The 18,563-nt window shown below is 44.1% G+C and overlaps 1 protein-coding gene across 2 annotated transcripts in view; it reads right to left on the bottom strand.

Annotated features, from left to right (window-relative positions):
* NFATC3 (nuclear factor of activated T cells 3) overlaps positions 1–18,563 on the bottom strand; it is a 126,977-nt gene that overhangs the window by 13,002 nt on the left and 95,412 nt on the right. For both annotated transcript variants that reach the window (XM_049786337.1, XM_049786338.1), the window contains exons 7-9: positions 18,483–18,538; positions 16,532–16,658; positions 9,639–10,643 (exon numbers count right to left, since the gene is read on the bottom strand). In XM_049786337.1, coding sequence (XP_049642294.1) covers positions 9,639–10,643; positions 16,532–16,658; positions 18,483–18,538 — 1,188 coding nt within the window. The remainder of the gene's footprint in view (positions 1–9,638; positions 10,644–16,531; positions 16,659–18,482; positions 18,539–18,563) is intronic.

Here is an 18,563-nt window from a genome sequence, read left to right as displayed (position 1 = left end):
AAGAGCTAGATAGTACAGAAATTAAAGAGCTTGCTTTGTGAGGCGGGCGAGATAGCATGGAGGTAAGGCGTTTGCCTTGCATGAAGAAGGACGGTAGTTCGAATCCCGGCATCCCATATGGTCCCCTGAGCCTGCCAGGAGCAACCCCTGAGCACTGCCGGTGTGACCCCAAACCCAAAAAAACAAAAATCCCAAAAAACAACAACAACAAAAAACAACCATACAAGAGCTTGCCTTGCATGTGGTCAACCCTGGTACCACATTATATGTTCTCCTGAACAATGCCAGAAGTGATTCCTGAACACAAAACAGGAACCCTGAGCACAGCTGGGTGTACCTCCCCCAAAAGAAAACAAAATTCACAGACAAAAAACCCCAAAACGTTAGTGACTGATGTATTAGGATGCCTGCCTTAAGTCTAAAATATGTTAGGGGAGCTAAAGCCTATCGATCACCTTTGGCCTATAAGGAATTATTGGCTTTTGCTATGTAACTTAAAATAAAAGGAGGTAGCATAGATCCTAAAGAATGCTTATTTTTAGCCTGAAGAAGAATCTAATATGTAGTCTCTTTGAGCTGTATTTAATACCCTCATATCTGGCAGGTAATGAAAACAAAACAGTCAGAGATAACTCAAAGGGGCTGAGCACGTGCTCTTCGTGCAGGAGGCCTATGTTCAATCCCTAACACCATGTGTTCCCTGCACACTGCTGTGAGCACCCCCCAAATAGAGCTAAGAGAAGATCCTGAGCATGGCTATGTACAACCCCAAGCCCAAACCCAGGTCAGTTGAATGCAAGGCAAGTTCCCTATCCACTGTGTTATCTTTCAATCCTCTAGCAATTACCTATTTACAAAGCTAACTTAAAGACTACAGTATGTATTGGGGCCCAGAGAAATAGTGGATAGGGCATTTGCCCTGCATGCAGTCGACCCAGGTTCTATCTCCGGCATCCCATATGCTCCCCCGAGCCTGAGTGCCACTGGGTGTGGCTCAAAAATGCAAACAAACAATAAAAAGATTATAGTATTTATAGTATGTATATATTTAGCAGTGTTAGAAACTAAAACAGGAAACATACAAGCCACTGAGTCACATTCCTGGTCCTCTGGAAGTATTTAAAATTTTTTTAAATTGGGGATGGGCGACTAAGGGGTAATATATTTGGTGGTGCTCAGAAAGCAATTGTTGCAATACTCACAAGATTTAGGACTGAACCTGGGCTAGCAGACATACAGCATATACTTTAGCTCTTTGAAATATCCTTGCAAGGTTTTTTTTTTTTTTTTTTTTTTTTGGTCCACACTTTGTGATGCTCAGGGATACTCCTGGCTGTGCTCATATGGGATAATGGAGATGGCTGACCTAGGATCATCTCTGGTATAGAATATCAGCCTTGCCAGTATCAATCTCTAAGTGCAGAGCCAGGAGTAAGCTCTGTGTACTGCTGGGTATGACCCCAAAACAGAAAAGGAACAGACAGATTGAATAGGCCAGTAAGGCCTTGTAGTAACAATAGTATTTACCTCTGCTCCTCATCCCTATCAGCATCTGAGGTAACCCCCCAATCCTGTATTTAGCATTCTGTGCCACTTTGAAAGCAGCCTCTATCTACACTGGGAACTGCAGCAGCTGAGGTCATGTCTAAAGTCCTTGTTTAGAGTTGAATTAACAACTGTCCTACATTCTGCATCAGTGGTTACTACACAGAGCCTGCAAGTGGCAGTGTCAGTTTTCATCCCAGTAGCAGGTCAGGTTATATTTAACAGGCAACCTTTTCTCTGGTGAAGAAGAGTACAGCTGCAGCTTGATTCGTTTATGAACAAAAGAAGGCAAGTGGAAACTCAGGGACCCTAAAGTATACTGAAACAAAATTCAGTTAGTTCAATCACAAATTAAATGGGCCCATATCTTGTTTCATAAACCTATAATCTCAGTTAAAATGTAGAGAACAGCTGTGACAACTTTTATTCTACTGTACTGTTGAATATATATCCTACTGGGCATGCATATTATAATGTATAGAAATGTCTAAGAAAATTATATTTCTAGGTATACAAATTGTACCATGTAAGTAAAATCGTACTACTCATACATGCAAAAAATATTTTCCCTTTGTTATGGGGCCATAATGACAGTGCTCAGAGGCTACTTCTGGTTGTGCGTGGTGTCTTGCCCAGCAGTGCTTGGGGAACCATATAGTGCTAATGAAGCTAGAAAAGTTATTATTATTTTTTTTTTTTTTTGGTTTTTGGGCCACACCCTGTGACGCTCAGGGGTTACTCCTGGCTATGTGCTCAGAAGTTGCTCCTGGCTTCTTGGGGGACCATATGGGACGCCGGGGGATCGAACCGCGGTCCATCCTAGGCTAGCGCAGGCAAGGCAGGCACCTTACCTCCAGCGCCACCGCCCGGCCCCTAGAAAAGTTATTTTGTGGGCTGGATCAGTGGTGCTCAGGGCTTACTCGCTTACTCTACTCTGTTTATCAAGGATCACTTCTGGCAGAGCTCGGAGGACCTTGGGAGTCCTGGGGCTTGAGCTTGAGTCGGCTACAGGCAAAAGTGCTCTACCCACTATGCTATCTATCCAGTTCCAAACTTTTTTTTTTTTTGGTGGGAAAGCCTCAAGTAGGAATGTTTGGGAGAACCGATGTGGTATCAGGGATTGAAGTGCAGTTGGGTGTATCCAAAGCCTTAATCCTATATACATCCATCTATATAAAATACTGTATATCTCTCTGACCCCAAAGCATTTTGGGCAGAGGGATAGGTTTGGGTCATACTAACAGTGCTCAGGGAGCCATATGCATTGTAGTGCCAGGGATTGAATTTGGGTCAGTTGAAGCAATGGCATTCAAAACGAGCACCTTAACCCTTGTACTTCTTCTTTGACTGGCAACATTTTCAGAAGTGTAATGGCAGTATATTTTGACAACACAAAAAAAGCAGAATAGTTCTGAGCAATAGTACAGAGGGTAGGGAGCTTGCCTTACATTCAACCAGGGTTTAATGGTTTAATCCCTGGCACCCCACATTGCTCCCCATACTCCACCAAATGTGATCCTGTAGAGGCAGGAGCAAGCCCTGAGCACAGCTGGGTGTGATAAAAACGAAAATAAATAAATACATTTAAAGTAAAACTTTGCAAAAAGTTAGGACTTTCTTTTGTGTTTCCTCCATAACCTGTTTTATTTTTTTTGTTTTTTTGTTTTTTGGGTCACACCCGGCAGTGCTCAGGGGTTACTCCTGGCTGTCTGCTCAGAAATAGCTCCTGGCAGGTACGGGGGACCATATGGGACACCGGGATTCGAACCAATCACCTTTGGTCCTGGATCGGCTGCTTGCAAGGCAAACGTTGCTGTGCTATCTCTACAGGTCCACCTGTTTTTTTTTTTTTTTTTTAAGCGGGGTGGGGGGGGCAGGTATTTGAGGAAGCCCCTGGCTGTACTCAGGACTTACTTCTGGGTTTGCTGCATCCAGGGATCATTTCTGGTAGTACTTGAGGGAGACCGTATGGTATGCAGAGATCAACAAGCCCAAGGGAATTATATGCAAGGTCAAGTGACTTACCACTGTATTATCTCTTGACTCTTACCACTGATCCTTTTAATAAATTTTTGTTCCTTTTTGTTTTTGGGCCATACCCCATGATGCTCAGACATACTCCTGGCTCTGTACTCAGAAATTACTCTTAGTGGTATGGGATGTTGGGATTGAACCTGGGTTGGCTGCATGCAAGGCAAACGTTCTACTCAATATACTATCACTCTTGCCCATGATAACTTTTTTTCCCTTTTTTGGGTTTTGGGCCACACTAGTAACTCTCAGGGGTTACTCCTGGCTATGTGCTCAGAAACTGCTCTTGGCTTGAAGGACCATATGGGATGCCAGGGGATGGAACTGTGGTCCATCCTAGGTTAGCCATGTGCAAGGCAAACACCCTACAACTTGAGCCACTGCTCCAGCCCCTATTATTTTTTTGAGATAACTTTCTCCTCTCTCTCTCCTCCCTCTCCTCTCTTCTCCTTCCTTTCTTCCTCCTCCTCCTCCTTCTCTCTCTCTCTCTCTCTCTCTCTCTCACCCTCTTACTCCTTTCTTTCTCCCTTTCCCTCTCTCCCTCTTCTTCCTTTCTCATTTCCCTCTCTTCCTCTACTTCTCTCTCTCTCTCATATATTTTTGGGTCACACCTGGCAGCACTCAGGGGTTACTCCTGGCTCCATGCTCAGAAATCGCTCCTGGGAAGTTCGGGGGACCATATGGGATGTCGGGATTCGAATCGATGACCTTCTGCATGAAAGGCAAACGCCTTACCTCCATGCTATCTCTCCGGCCCCGAGATAACTTTTCTTTTCTTTTTTTTTTTGGTTTTTGGGCCACACCCGTTTGACGCTCAGGGATTACTCCTGGCTATGCGCTCAGAAATCGCCCCTGGCTTGGGGGGACCATATGGGACACCTCGGGATCGAACCGCGGTCCGTCCTACGCTAGCGCTTGCAAGGCAGACACCTTACCTTTAGCGCCACCTTCCCGGCCCTGAGATAACTTTTCTTAATTATGTCTAATACAATAAATGGAGCATTTATATAAACTTGCTTTTTTTTTTTTTTGAGGGGTTTGGGGAGCACATCTGACAGGCCTCAGGGCTTACTCATGACTCTGAACTCAGGAATCCTGGCAGTACTTGGGGTACCATATGGGATGCTGGAGATCAAACCTGGGTCAGACACAAGCAGATCAAGTACTTAACCCTGCTGTCCTATCACTCCAGCTTCTTGTTATTTATTTTTTAGGCCACACTCAGTGACACTCAGGGGTTACTCCTGGTTATGCACTCAGAAATTGCTCCTGGCTTGAGGGACCATATGGGATGCCGGGGATTGAACGAGGCCCATCCTGGATCAGCCTTGTGAAAGGCAAACACCCTACTGCTGTGCTACCGATCTGGCCCCTAATTTCTCCCTCTTTCCCAAATTATTGGTTAATTAGAATAGCAGGTTCAATGTTGACTTTTTCACTAGATGAGAATATATTAATTTGGAAAACAAAAATTTAAAGAAAAAAAGAAAACAAACCCCAAACTTAAAGAACTGAAATTCCAAACTGAAACTAGAAAAACTGGTAAGATCACAATAAATTTCATGTAAGGATGGAGAAATATAAGTGGCATAGCACATCCTTTCAAGTTCAAAACCCTGGACTCAATCCCTAGGACCAGACTGTTCTCTAAGACCCAATACCCCCAAGTGTGGCCATGGTAGCCCCAAGCACCAACCGTATCAGGGGTAATTTATCCCTGTCTCTCTCCCTTCAAAAATTGTCTCTGTTCCACCACAAGTAGGCAGTAGATTATCTCTCATTTTTGACATCAACCATTATTTCAAGAATAAAAATGATAGAAATAGTAATCTTAAAAAAGTCTGGGCTGGAGAGAGAGCGCAGCAGTAAGACGGTTGCCTTAGACGCAGAAGGATGGTGGTTTGAATCCTGGCATCCCATATGGTCCCCTGAGCCTGCCAGGAGCGATTTCTGAGCATAGATCCAGGACTAACCCCTGAGCACCGCTGGGTGTGATCCAAAAACCAAAAAAAAAAAAAAAAAGTCTTTTGGGGGCCGAAGTAGTAGTACAGTGATACAGTGATAGGGTTTTTACTTTGCACACAGCTGACCTAGGATGGCCTTGGGTTTGATTCCGGCATACTATATGGTTCCCTGAGACTGTCAGAAGCGATTTCTGAGCAGAGCCAGGAGTAACACCTGATGGCCACCAGGTGTGGCCCAAAAACAAACAAAAAGGTCTTTTAGTTTAAGGTAGTCTAAAACTAAAGAATGACTACATGAAATTTACTAAACTGAGGTATACTGAATTTTAAAAGTGTATATATCTTGGAGCTGGAGAGACAGTACAATAGGCAAGGAACTTGCCTTGAATGTGCCCAGTACTTGTTTGGTCCCCTGCATCCATATGGTCCCCTGAACCTACCAGAAGTGATTTCTGTGTGTAGAGCCAGGAGTAACCCGAATGCTGCTGGGTGTGACCTCAACCCCCCAAACCAAAAACCATATGGTCCCCTGAGCACCATCAGGGCTAATTCCTGACTAGAGTCATGAGTAACTCATGTATAAATGAGTGACCAGGTATGAATCATCAGGCATGACCCAAAAACTAAAAACTGAAAAATTAAAGCCTTTATTTAAAATTTCTTTAGCAGGGCCAGAGAGACAGCATGGAGGCAAGGCATTTGCCTTTCATGCAGAAGGTCATCGGTTCAAATCCCGGCGTCGCATATGGTCCCTGAGCACTGCTGGGTGTGACCCAAAAACCACAAAAAAAATTTTGTTTTGCATCAGAATGATAATCTTTCTACCTGGGCCGATCATTAAGTAAACAGTAGTGCGCTGGCCTTTAATTGTACATCTAGATCCCTCAAATTACTCCTGACACAAGTTTAACAGACCAGATGCACTACAAACATTTGTTAACTGGAATTCTGTGCAAGCATTCCTGGAGAATGTTCTATTTTCTAGAAATAAACAAAAAGCTTACAGAATCTCTTTTAGCACTAAGTTCTAAATACCATGGCTTGCTGTTATTTAAAGGCAGCTGCAGTGCTGCAAGAAAAAGACAAGAATGAAAAGATCTGGTTCCAGTATCAGCTCTGCTATTTACCAGTTACATGACCTTCTGAAAGCTCAATTCTCTAAACATCACTCCCACCTCCTAGACAGAGAATTTGTAAGGGGTAAATTAGATAACAATTGGGAACCTGGGAAACAAACTATAGCTAGCTTCATTTCACACAAATCCTTTTTTTTTTCCTTCCGGTTTTTGGCCCACACCCGGTGGTGCTCAGGGGTTACTCCTGGCTATCTGCTCAGAAATAAACCCTGGCAGGCACGAGGGGACCATATGGGATACCGGGATTCGAACCAACCACGTTAGGTCCTGGGTCGGCTGATGGCTGCTTGCAAGGCAAACGCTGCTGTGCTCTCTCCGGCCCCTAAATCCACTGTTTTTAATTACTGATCAGGCACATACATACTCCGTTTTGAAAGTCATTGTTTTTTTTTTTGGTTTTTGGGCCACACCCGGCGGTGCACAGGGGTTACTCCTGGCTGTCTGCTCAGAAATAGCTCCTGGCAGGCACGGGGGACCATATGGGACACCGGGATTCGAACCAACCACCTTTGGTCCTGGATTGGCTGCTTGCAAGGCAAACGCCGCTGTGCTATCTCTCTGGGCCCTGAAAGTCATTTCTAATATACTATTTGCCCTCCAGTCACAGATTAAGTGTGATGCTCCCAGAAACAGCTTTCTGGTCCTTCTAGTGATTAGACTTGTCCTCTTAGCCATAAAGAACATAGTCAGGGCCAGATTAATAGGCACAGTGGGGAGGACATTTATCTTGCATGCGGCCAACTTGGGGTTTGATCCCTGACATCCCACATGGTCCCCTCAAGCTTAGTTGGAGTCATTTCTGAGCACAGAGTCAGAAGTAACCCCCCAACTGGTATGGCCTCCAAACCAAAACAAATAAAAACTCTCCACCATTCATTGGTTCAAATGTCTCCTTCAAAGAGATCTTGTTGAATCCTTATGGTATTTGTCAAATCTCTCTACTGGTTTCTTTTCTTTCTTTCTTTCTTTTTTCTTTTTTTTTTTGTGGCTTTTGGGTCACGCCCGGCAGTGCTCAGGGGTTTTTCCTGGCTCCGTGCTCAGAAACTGCTCCTGGCAGGCACGGGGGACCATATGGGACGCCAGGATTCGAACCGATGACCTCCTGCATGAAAGGCAAACGCCTTACCTCCATGCCATCTCTCCGGCCCCTCTACTGGTTTCTTAATGTTGTTTTTTATTATTTGGGGGTTGGGGAGGCACGAACACCCTAAGGCACTCAGGCTTACTTTTGACTCTGAACTCAATGATCACATCTGGCAGGTTTGGGGAACCATATAGGGTGCTGAATCAAATCCGATCGGCCACCTACAAGTCCTGGGCTAGAGGGAGTAAAGATGTAAAGACAATTGCTTATGTTTGCCTGACTAAATCTGATGCCCTGGACCACATATGATCCTGAGCACTGCCAAAAGAGGCTCAAAAACCCAGAGTAAAAATCAAACAATCAAAGGCCGGAGAGATAGCACAGTGGCATTTGCCTTGCAAGCAGCTGATCCAGGACCGAAGGTGGTTGGTTCGAATCCCAGAGTCCCATATGGTCCCCCATGCCTGCCAGAAGCTATTTCTGAGCAGACAGCCAGGAGTAACCCCTGAGCACCCCCAGGTATGGCCCAAAAAACAAAACAAAAACAAATCAAACAATCAGAAAATGAACCATAGGCTGAACTGGGCTGAGAATAACTGGAAGGGAGCCCCAGGTACCCAGATGACAGTTTGAGAGACTACCCAAAAATATAAAAAGAAGCGAGTAAATTTTTCTTTTTTTTTTGGTTTTTGGGTCACACCGGCAGGCTCAGGGGACCATATGGGATGCCAGGATTGGAACCAACGTCCTTCTGCATGCAAGGCAAATGCCTTACCTCCATGTTATCTCTCCGGCCCAAGCCAAGTAAATTTTAAAGATAGAAATTTGACCTTGGGGCCAGAGAGATAGCATGGAGGTAAGGCATTTGCCTTTCATGCAGAGGGACGGTGTCTGCCAGGGGTGATTTCTTAGCATAGAGCCAGGAGTAACCCCTGAGTGCTGCCGGTTGTGACCCAAACCCCCCCCCCCCAAAAGAAATTTGATCTTAATACATCCCTAATATTCCCAGCATCTAGTTTTGGGTCTTGCAAATGAATGACATTCAGTAATGTTTACTGAATGAAATGCCCCTGAACTTGACAATGACCTCACTATATTGCTTATGAAGACACTGTCTAAATCTCAAGCCTGAAGTTCCAACACAAAAGAATGTGAATTATCATCCAATGCCTTACTCTTTGTAATATAAATTTTAGAAGTAAATTAAACTTTAAAGCGGGGCTGGAGCAATAATATAGCAGGTAACGGTGTATGCCTTGCACACAGATGACCCGGGGGACCCAGTTTTGATTCCTAGCATCCCATTTGGTCTCCCCAGCCTGGCAGGAATAATTTCTGAGCACAGAGCCAGGAGTAACCCCTGAGCGCTGCTGGGTGTGGCTCCCAAACAAACTAACTTTAAAGCAGGCAGTTGTTTTGTTTTTGTTTTTTGTAGGGGGGTAGGAAGCAATACCAGTTAAGGATTGAACCTATACTTCACAGATGAGAGGCATGTGTTCTTTTTTTTTTTTTTTTTTGGTTTTTGGGCCACACCCGGTAACGCTCAGGGGTTACTCCTGGCTATGCGCTCAGAAGTCGCTCCTGGCTTGGGGGACCATATGGGACACCGGGGGATCGAACCACGGTCCGTCCAAGGCTAGCGCAGGCAAGGCAGGCACCTTACCTCTTGCGCCACCGCCCGGCCCCCGAGGCATGTGTTCTTTACTGAAGTCCTAAGTCACACACACAGCCTAAAATACAGATTTATTTCCAATCATATATAAACATTTCTAGCAACAACTTGTTTAAATGCCCAACTAGATTCCAATGAAATCCATGATTCTTGAAGAAGGAAGTTCCTAAATAGATGCTATTTCAAGAAAATAACAAAGAACCTACCATCATCTAAAGTGATGTCCTGAAGACCAATGGTCGAGAAGTTAGGCTCTTCAGGATCAGGTTTAATGTTCACAGTTGATTCATCAGGTGGAAATGAAACTGGATCACACAAATTGTGACATATTAAGGTCGAAGAAGCAGAAAGAGCTCTCTGGCCTGTACTTTGTGCTTGAGTTGAGTGTTGTCCAGAGTGCATTCTGGTGGTCAGAGACGGCGACGAGGCAGTTCCTGAGCTCGTATTCTGGTAAGGCATAGGCTGTAGCTGAGGAGATGGTGATGGTGGCCCTGAAAGTGGAGAACTGGCCAGGGGACAAGAGGCTGTTGGGGAGGCTGTTGCAGCAGATCCTGAATGGGAGGGGCTATATGTAATGGGCTGCAACTGAGGGGAAGGCTGACCTGTGACCTGATCAGGTACTGGAGAAGAAAGAGATCGTTGTCCTGTGTTCGAACAATGGTATCCTGCCGATGGCAGATGAGGCAGGGTCTGCACAGAATGAGGTGAATGGGCTAAGAGGTGTCCTGCTGAGCTTGAATTAGAGGAATGAAATGGTATAGATGAAGGTGGTTGACAGCCAAGATTTATTAAACTAGGAAGAGCTGCATCCTGCTGAAACAAAACGGCATCAAATTCTTGACTAGAGGCAGCATTAGTAGGAAGACATGATGGTCCATTGTATACAACATTACTTTGCATAGGCTGATAGGAAGACGCCACAGGTGATGGTACAACTTGAAAAGGCTGGTGAATGACTGAAGAAGGTATCATATGCTGTTCTTTACCAGAACTCTCATCCCTACACTGCAACTGTGTCAGGTGGGATGAGGTTATCAGGGATTCGTATGTTTGCTGAATAGGACAAACCAAGTTTCTCTGTGCTGACAGTACACCATCACATGGGTGACCTGCATCTGAGGGTGATCTCTGGCTCTGGGTAGGATGAGGCACAGGCAGTGATGGAACTGAAGACAAGTCAATTTCTTCTCTGTGTTCCTGCTTCATCAAAACTGAAACAAAATAAAACAAAGCCTATCAGTTACTTTGTTTTGTATTAGATATAAAAGAGCCCTATCATCTGTACTATCTCTTCAGCCACTAAATCATCTTAATTTATTTGACTATACAACTTTAGCATACACCCAAGTCAGGGACTTAAAACTCAAATGCTGGGGTCGGAGAGATAGCATGGAGGTAAGGTGTTTGCCTTTCAAGCAGAAGGATGGTGGTTCGAATCCCGGCATCCCATATGGTCCCCTGTGCCTGCCAGGAGTGATTTCTGAGCACAGAGCCAGGAGTAACCTCTGAGCGCTGCCAGGTGTGACCCACAACAAAAAAACAAAAACAACAACAAAAAAACCAAAAAACTCAAATGCTTTCAGAAAAAGAACACAATATAAAGTAAGTGAAGGGGCCGGAGAGATAGCATGGAGGTAAGGCGTTTGCCTTTCATGCAGGAGGTCATCAGTTCAAATCCCGGTGTCTCATATGGTCCCCCGTGCCTGCCAGAAGCAATTTCTGAGCATGGAGCCAGGAATAACCCCTGAGCACTGCCGGGTGTGACCCAAAAACCACAAAATAAATAAATAAATAAAAAAAAATAAAATAAAGTAAGTGAAAATGACAAGAATATTGGGGGCCAGAGTGTTAGCACAATGGTAAAGCATTTACCTTGCACACGGCCAACACAGGGCAGACCCTGGTTCGATTCCAGGCATCTCATATAGTCCCCGAGCTTGCCAGGAGCAAATTCTAAGTGTAGAGGCAGGAATAACTAACCCCTGAGTGCCACTGGGTGTAACCCAAAAACAAAAACAAAAAAAAAACAAGACAAGACTAAAACAACAGTGGGAGTGGAGCCATAAAATTAACACAGTGAATGGTCCCCCAAGCCAGGAGCGACTTCTGAGCGCATAGCCAGGAGTAACCCCTGAGCGGTATTGGGTGTGGCCCAAAAACCAAAAAAAAAAAAAATTAACACAGTGAGTAGGGTACTATTCCCAGAATTCCACATGGCCCACAAGCTCCAATAGAAATGATTGCTAGGAGAGATGGCATGAAAGTAGGACATTTGCCTTGCTTGCAGAAGGATGGTGGTTCAAATCCTGGCATCCCATATGGTCTCTGAACCTGCCAGGAGTGATTTCTGAGCATAGAGTCAGGAGTAACCCCTGAGTGCTGCCGGGTGTGACCCAAAAAAAAAAAAAAAAAAAAGATTGCTAATTATAGAGCCAGGTAACCCCTGAGCATCACTGGGCATGGCCCCCCAAAAGGAGTGATTTCTGCTCTAGATGTATTCAAGTTAAAGTTACTGAGGGGACAGAACAATAGAACAATGTGTAAGGCATTTATTTGCCTTGCACAAGGCTGACCCAGGTATGCCCAGCATCCCATATGGTCCCCCGAGCACCGCCCGAAGCAATATCTTTTGGGGGGGTCACACCTGGAGGTGCTCAGGGGTTACTCCTGGTTCTGCGCTCAGAAACTGCTCTTGGCATGCATGGGGGACCATATGGGATGCCAGGATTCGAACCACAGTCCGTCCTGGATTGGCTGCATGCAAGGCAAACACCCTATCGCTGTGCTATCTCTCTGGCCCCTGTGAAGTAATATCTGAGTGCAAAGCCAGGAGTTACTCCTGAGCACCACTGGGTGTGGCCCAAAAACAAACAAAAGAAAGAAGTCACTGAATATTAAATGGAATTCTATAAAATGATGCTGGAATGATCTCTAAGATACATACTAAATTGACAGAAATATGCAGAACAATGGGAAAGGTTACAAGTCACACAAAGTATTATATGTATACAAATGCATGAGTGTACCCTTATGTTTATGTATATATGGGTATGTATGGAAACACACACATGAAACTGAGACCTGCTGGAAAGGAAAGTTAAGTGTCTAGGAATGATCTCTGAACAGAGTCGAGAGTAAGCACTGCCAGCTGTAGCCCAAAAACCAAGAAAAAATCAAATGCACAGTAGTAGCACTTTCTCTAATGCCTGTATCACAACCTGTGATGAGCATTTTCTCTCTTCCTCCTCCCTTACCGTTCCTTAAACAAAACTTTGTTTTATTTTATTTTTGGGGGGCCACATCCAGTGATGCTGAGAGGTTACTCCCAACTCTGCATTCTGCACTCAGGAATCACTCAGGACGATGCTCTTGAGACCATATGGGCATTGGAGATCAAACGTGATTTGGCATTATGCCATTCTAACATTAAATACCTCTGTGCTCCTAAATAAAATAAGTTATTTTACTTTGTAAAAATTAAATTAAAAATTCACAGTAATGTATATATTTTTATAAAAATTTTATTCAAAATACCATTTTAGAAACAATTAAAAAGTCAAATGGTAGGGGCTGGAGAGATAGCACAAAGGCGTTTGCCTTGCAAACAGCCGACCCAGGACCTAAGATGGTTGGTTCAAATTCTGGCGTCCCATTTGGTCCCCCGTGCCTGCCAGGAGCTATTTCTGAGCAGATAGTCAGGAGTAACCTTTGAGCGTCGCCGGGTGTGGCCCAAAAACAAAAACAAAAAACAACAACAAAAAAAAAAGTCAAATGGTACAGAGGAGAAAATAACCAGAACAAGGACTGTCTCTATACTCTGGTGTGTCCACTGTTCTTGCTTCTGATATATGAGATTTTTATTCAGTCAACCTAAAGGCAACTTAGACAGCTGCAGTTCAGCATCTTTGCACCTTGGGGCCCCAGTGACTTCTATTCTCAAATGTAATGCCCTTTAAGAACTCTGCCTTTAAGTTACCTTCCCAATTCAAAAACTAATAATGCAGAGGCATTAATTGTTTTCTTTTCTGTTTGCCTCTTCATCTGTTCCCATCATAAAGCAGTTACCATCTTTTTTTTTTTTTTTGGTTTTTGCACACACACCCGGAAATGCTCAGGGGTTACTCCTGGCTCTGTGCTCAGAAACTGCTCCTGGCAGGCTCGGGGGACCATATGGGATGCCGGGATTCGAACCACTGTCCTTTTGCATGCAAAGCAAACACCTTACCTCCATGCTATCTCTCCAGCCCCATCCATCAAATCTTTTAATCTGCCGGTTTCCATATGGGCATTGGAATAATTTTTTATTTTACTATACCCTGCGATGTTCAGGAGTTACTCCTGGCTCTGTTCTCAGGGAACCACTCCTGGCAGGCTCAGGGGACAATATAGGATGCTAGGAATCAAACCCAGGTTGACTGCATGCAAGGCAAGCTCCTTATCTGCTGTACTATTGCTCTGGCTCCTATAAATTGTGTGTTTTTTTTTTTTTTTTTTGGTTTTTGGGCCACACCCGGTAACGCTCAGGGGTTACTCCTGGCTATGCGCTCAGAAGTCGCTCCTGGCTTGGGGGACCATATGGGACGCCGGGGGATCGAACCGCGGTCCGTCTCCTAGGCTAGCGCAGGTAAGGCAGGCACCTTACCTCCAGCGCCACCGCCCGGCCCCTATAAATTGTGTTTTAAAGAAATCCTTTTTCTTATTCAGGTTAGATTCTGCAGCCCCCAATCAATAGCATTAGATAACTCTTTTTTTTTTTTTTTTTGGTTTTTGGGTCACACCCGGCGGTGCTCAGGGGTTACTCCTGGCTATCTGCTCAGAAATAGCTCCTGGCAGGCACGGGGGATTCGAACCAACCACCTTTGTTCCTGGATTGGCTGCTTGCAAGGCAAACGCCGCTGTACTATCTCTCCAGGCCCTAGATAACTCTTGAACTTCCCATCTTTAATAAATCCTAAAGGAACCGCTTCATTTATTTTTCACCCCTTGCCCTTAGAGGATATAGCCCAAAAGCCCAAAAGTAAAAAGAGAAATTAATGAGTAATATTCTTATTTATTTATTTATTTATTTATTTATTTATTTATTTATTTATTTATTTATTTATTTAGGGCCATACCTGGTGTTGCTCAGGGGTTATTCCTGGCTCTGTACTCAGAAATTTTTATTTTTATTTATTTATTTTTTTGGTTTTTGGGTCACACCTGGTAGCACGCAGGGGCTCTATGCTCAGAAATCGCCCCTGGGAGGCTCAGCGGACCATATGGGATGCCAGGATTCGAACCACCCTCCTTCTGCATGCAATACAAATGCCCTACCGATGGGGCCGGTGGGTGGTGCTAGAGATAAGGTGTCTGCCTTGATCGCAGTTTGATCCCCCGGCGTCCCATATGGTCCCCCCAAGTCAGGGGCAATTTCTGAGTGCTTAGCCAAGAGTAATCCCTGAGCATCAAATGGGTGTGGCCCGGAAACCCCCCCCCCCAAATGCCCTACCGCTGTGCTATCGCTCCAGCCCCCGTTCTTTTTTTTTAAACATTATTTATTGATTGATTGATTGGTGTTTGGGCCACACCCAGTGGTGCTCAGGGGTTACTCTTGGCTCTGCACTCAGAAATCGCCCCTGGCAGGCTGGAGAACCATATGGGATGCCAGGAATCGAACTGGATCCCTCCTGGGTCAGCCGCATGCAAAACAAATGCCCTATCACTGCGCTATCTCCCCGGCCCCTCAGAAATCGTTCTTGGTAGGCTCATGAAACCATGTGGGATGTCAGGGATTGAACCCAGGCCCGAACCAGGTCTGTGGCATGCAGGGCCAATGCCCTGCTAATACTGTGCTAATACTCCGGCCCCTATTGCTATTTTAAAAGTTATAAAGAAGGGAAACCAGAGTGATACAGCAGATAAGAGTTTTTGCCTTGCATGAGGCCAATTCCTGTGCACACTCCTCAACTCTGAAAAAAAAATTTTTTTTTAAACAGGTGGTCTGGAGTGACACAGACACACAGACACACACAGACACACACACACACACATACACACACACGGTTTGGAGTGATAGTTCAGCTGTGTTCAATCTCCAGCTTCATACACACACACACAACACACACAGGTGGTCTGGAATCTGTAATGATAGTTCAGCTGCGTTCAATCTCCAGCTTCCCATATAGTTTTCCAGGCACATGAATGATCCCTTAAAGCTGAGCCAGGAGTAACCCCTGAACAACGCTGAGTGTGGCCCAAAACTAATCACACACACACACACACACACCCGCGCGCCAGGAGTAACCCCTGAACAACGCTGAGTACACACACACACACACACACACACACACACCCGCGTGCCAGGAGTAACCCCTGAACAACGCTGAGTGTGGCCCAAAAACTAATCACACACACACACACACACACACGCATGCCAAGAGTAACCCCTGAACAACGCTGAGTGTGGCCCAAAAACTAATCAAACACACACACACACACAACCTAATAAATCTCATTAACTTTATTATATTCCCCAGTCCATAACCATGACATGTTTTAGTTACTACTTACCAAATAAAATCTAACAAGAGATTTTTCATCTGACAGGGAATGGTCAAGCCAAAGACACTATGAAACTAGCACACTATTTTCTCTCCAGTGCTAATAACAGGTATTCAAATACTCATTATTGCTGGTGAATTTTTTTTCCCTTGGTTTTTGGGTCACATCCGCTCAGGGGTTACTCCTGGCTCTATGCTCACAAATTGCTCCTGGCAGGCTCGGGAGACCATATGGGATGCCGGGATTCGAACCACTGTCCTGATGTATGCAAAGCAAACAAATGCCCTACCACCTTGCTATCTTTCCGGTCCTACTGGTGACTTGGTAGCTCCAAAAAACAAACAAACAAACAAAAAAAACCCTTTAAAGCTATATTTAATCTTTCAATTTCCTTAAAACACAAAATAACTGCTATCATAGCTAATACTTATGATCAACAAAAATTATAGAGCAGGCACACACTGACAACTATCTTAAACATTTTAATAAGGATCTACTGAATAACTTTTTATTCATTATGAAAGAAAGCACTGTAGTAAACCATCACAGCTCCTCCTACCTGGTGTGTAAGTAAAACGTTGAGACTGGCTTTTTTTCCTCTTGCCATTGCAAAGATAAAAGTGCACCTGCACAGCAGCTGTAACTGCTGGGTTATGATACGGAGGAACTTCAAGGACAATGTGAGCCTAAAGAGCATAGAAAGCAAGACTGTGTTACATTCAGAACTAAAAATGAAATGCACCTGCTAAAACCATGAGTATTTTTTTTTTGCTTATATATACATTTTAATTAATAATTTTTATTTTGATCAAAGTGGATCACAAATCTTTCACAGTAGTATTTTAGGTACATAGTGACATTGAATCAGGGGCATTCCCACCACCAATGCTGTCCTCCCTCCACCTGTTCCCAGCATGCATCCCATATCCTCCTTTGCCCCCAACAGCTGCTAGTATAAGTGTTCCCCTCTGTGTCTAGCTTGTTGAAAATTGGGTATAGATTCTATTGTAGTTAGCTTTGGATTTGGTGTTTAAGTCTGATCATTTTTTATTTGTACTCAATGTTCATATGACTGTTTGGTCTTCATTATTTCCCCCTCAATTTGTGAGTTTTAACTAACCAGACTAATCATTATACTTATCAGTAGGTCATGTAAGTAATTTGGAGATGATACCACAGTTTAATTGAGATAAACTCTTTAAAGTAACATTAAGAAGAAACTATTTCTTCTCAATTGGGTTTCTAGTTAAAACAAGAATAAAGCTAGATTTACAAGGGTTGGAGATCTGGCTCAGTCACATTTCATGCAAAGGCGAGGTCCTAGATTTGGTTTCTGGTACCACAAACAAAACACTAATTCTATATGCTTTGTCCTACATATTACATGCTATTAAACATGTCCTTCCCCTGGGTGAGGGTTTGGGCCACACACGGCAGTGTTAGGGGGTTGCAGAGTTGAGGAGGGGACTATGTGGTGCCAAAAAATGAACCACATGAAGTCAAGCACCTTATTCCTATACTATCTCTCTGGCCCAAACTTTTTTTTTTTTGGGGGGGGGGGGCTTTAATTTTGGGCCACATACAGCAGTACTCAGGACATAGTCCTGGCTCTGTACTCAGGAATTACTCATGGTAGTGCTCAGGGGACCATATGGGATATTTGAGACTGAACCCGGGTTAGTTACATACAAGGCAAGTGCCCTATCCACTGTACTATGTCACTAAATTTCTTCACTGAACTCAGATAAATGTTTCAGTACAGCCCTTTTAATAATCTTTCATTTTGATTTCTCTTTTCCTATAAACAAGAGGGAGAGATAATTATTTTTCTTTCCTAAACTTTTTTTTTTTTGGTCACACCTGGCAGTGCTCAGGGGTTATTTCTGGCTCCATGCTCAGAAATTGCTCCTGTCAAGCACAGGAGACCATATGGGACGCCGGGATTCAAACCGATGATCTTCTGCATGAAAGGCAAACACCTTACCTCCATGCTATCTCTCCGGCCCTTCTTTCCTAAACTTTAATTTTAATATCAAAAGTTATCTATCTCAAGTCCAAACTTCTAAAATTTGAATTTACTTACTAGTATTGTTATTTATTGATAGTAACATATATTTTTGTTTTGGGGCCATATCTGGTGATGCTTAGGGGTTACTTCTAGCTCTGAACTCAGGAGACCTTATGAGATGCCAGGGATTGAACCCATTTTGTTGCACGCAAAGCAAATGTCTTACCCTTTGCTCTATCACTCTGGGCCCCCATTTCTTTTTTTGTCATACAGAAGATTATCAAATTTTCTCACTAAGTTAAAATATTTTTTGAGCCACACCCAGCAGTGGTCAGGGGTTACTCCTGGCTCTACACTCAGAAATCACTCCTGGAAAGGTTGGGGAACCACATGGGATGCTGGGAATAGAACCCAGGTCAACCGTGTGTAAGGCAAAATGCCCTATGCTTTTGCTCCAGATCTACTTAAACATTTCTTAAAGATAAATAAATAAATGTCTTACCCCTTGACATTTTTCCCTGATTATTTTCCCTTCTACCTCCCATTGAGGTCGTCCATCTGTTGAAAGAAGCAATTTACAGTT

The sequence above is a fragment of the Suncus etruscus genome, chromosome 14 (assembly GCF_024139225.1).
Source record: "Suncus etruscus isolate mSunEtr1 chromosome 14, mSunEtr1.pri.cur, whole genome shotgun sequence".
In the NCBI taxonomy this organism is placed as follows: domain Eukaryota; kingdom Metazoa; phylum Chordata; class Mammalia; order Eulipotyphla; family Soricidae; genus Suncus; species Suncus etruscus.
The sequence above is the reverse complement of the archived record's forward strand: the minus strand, read 5'-3'. Positions and strand labels throughout refer to the sequence as shown.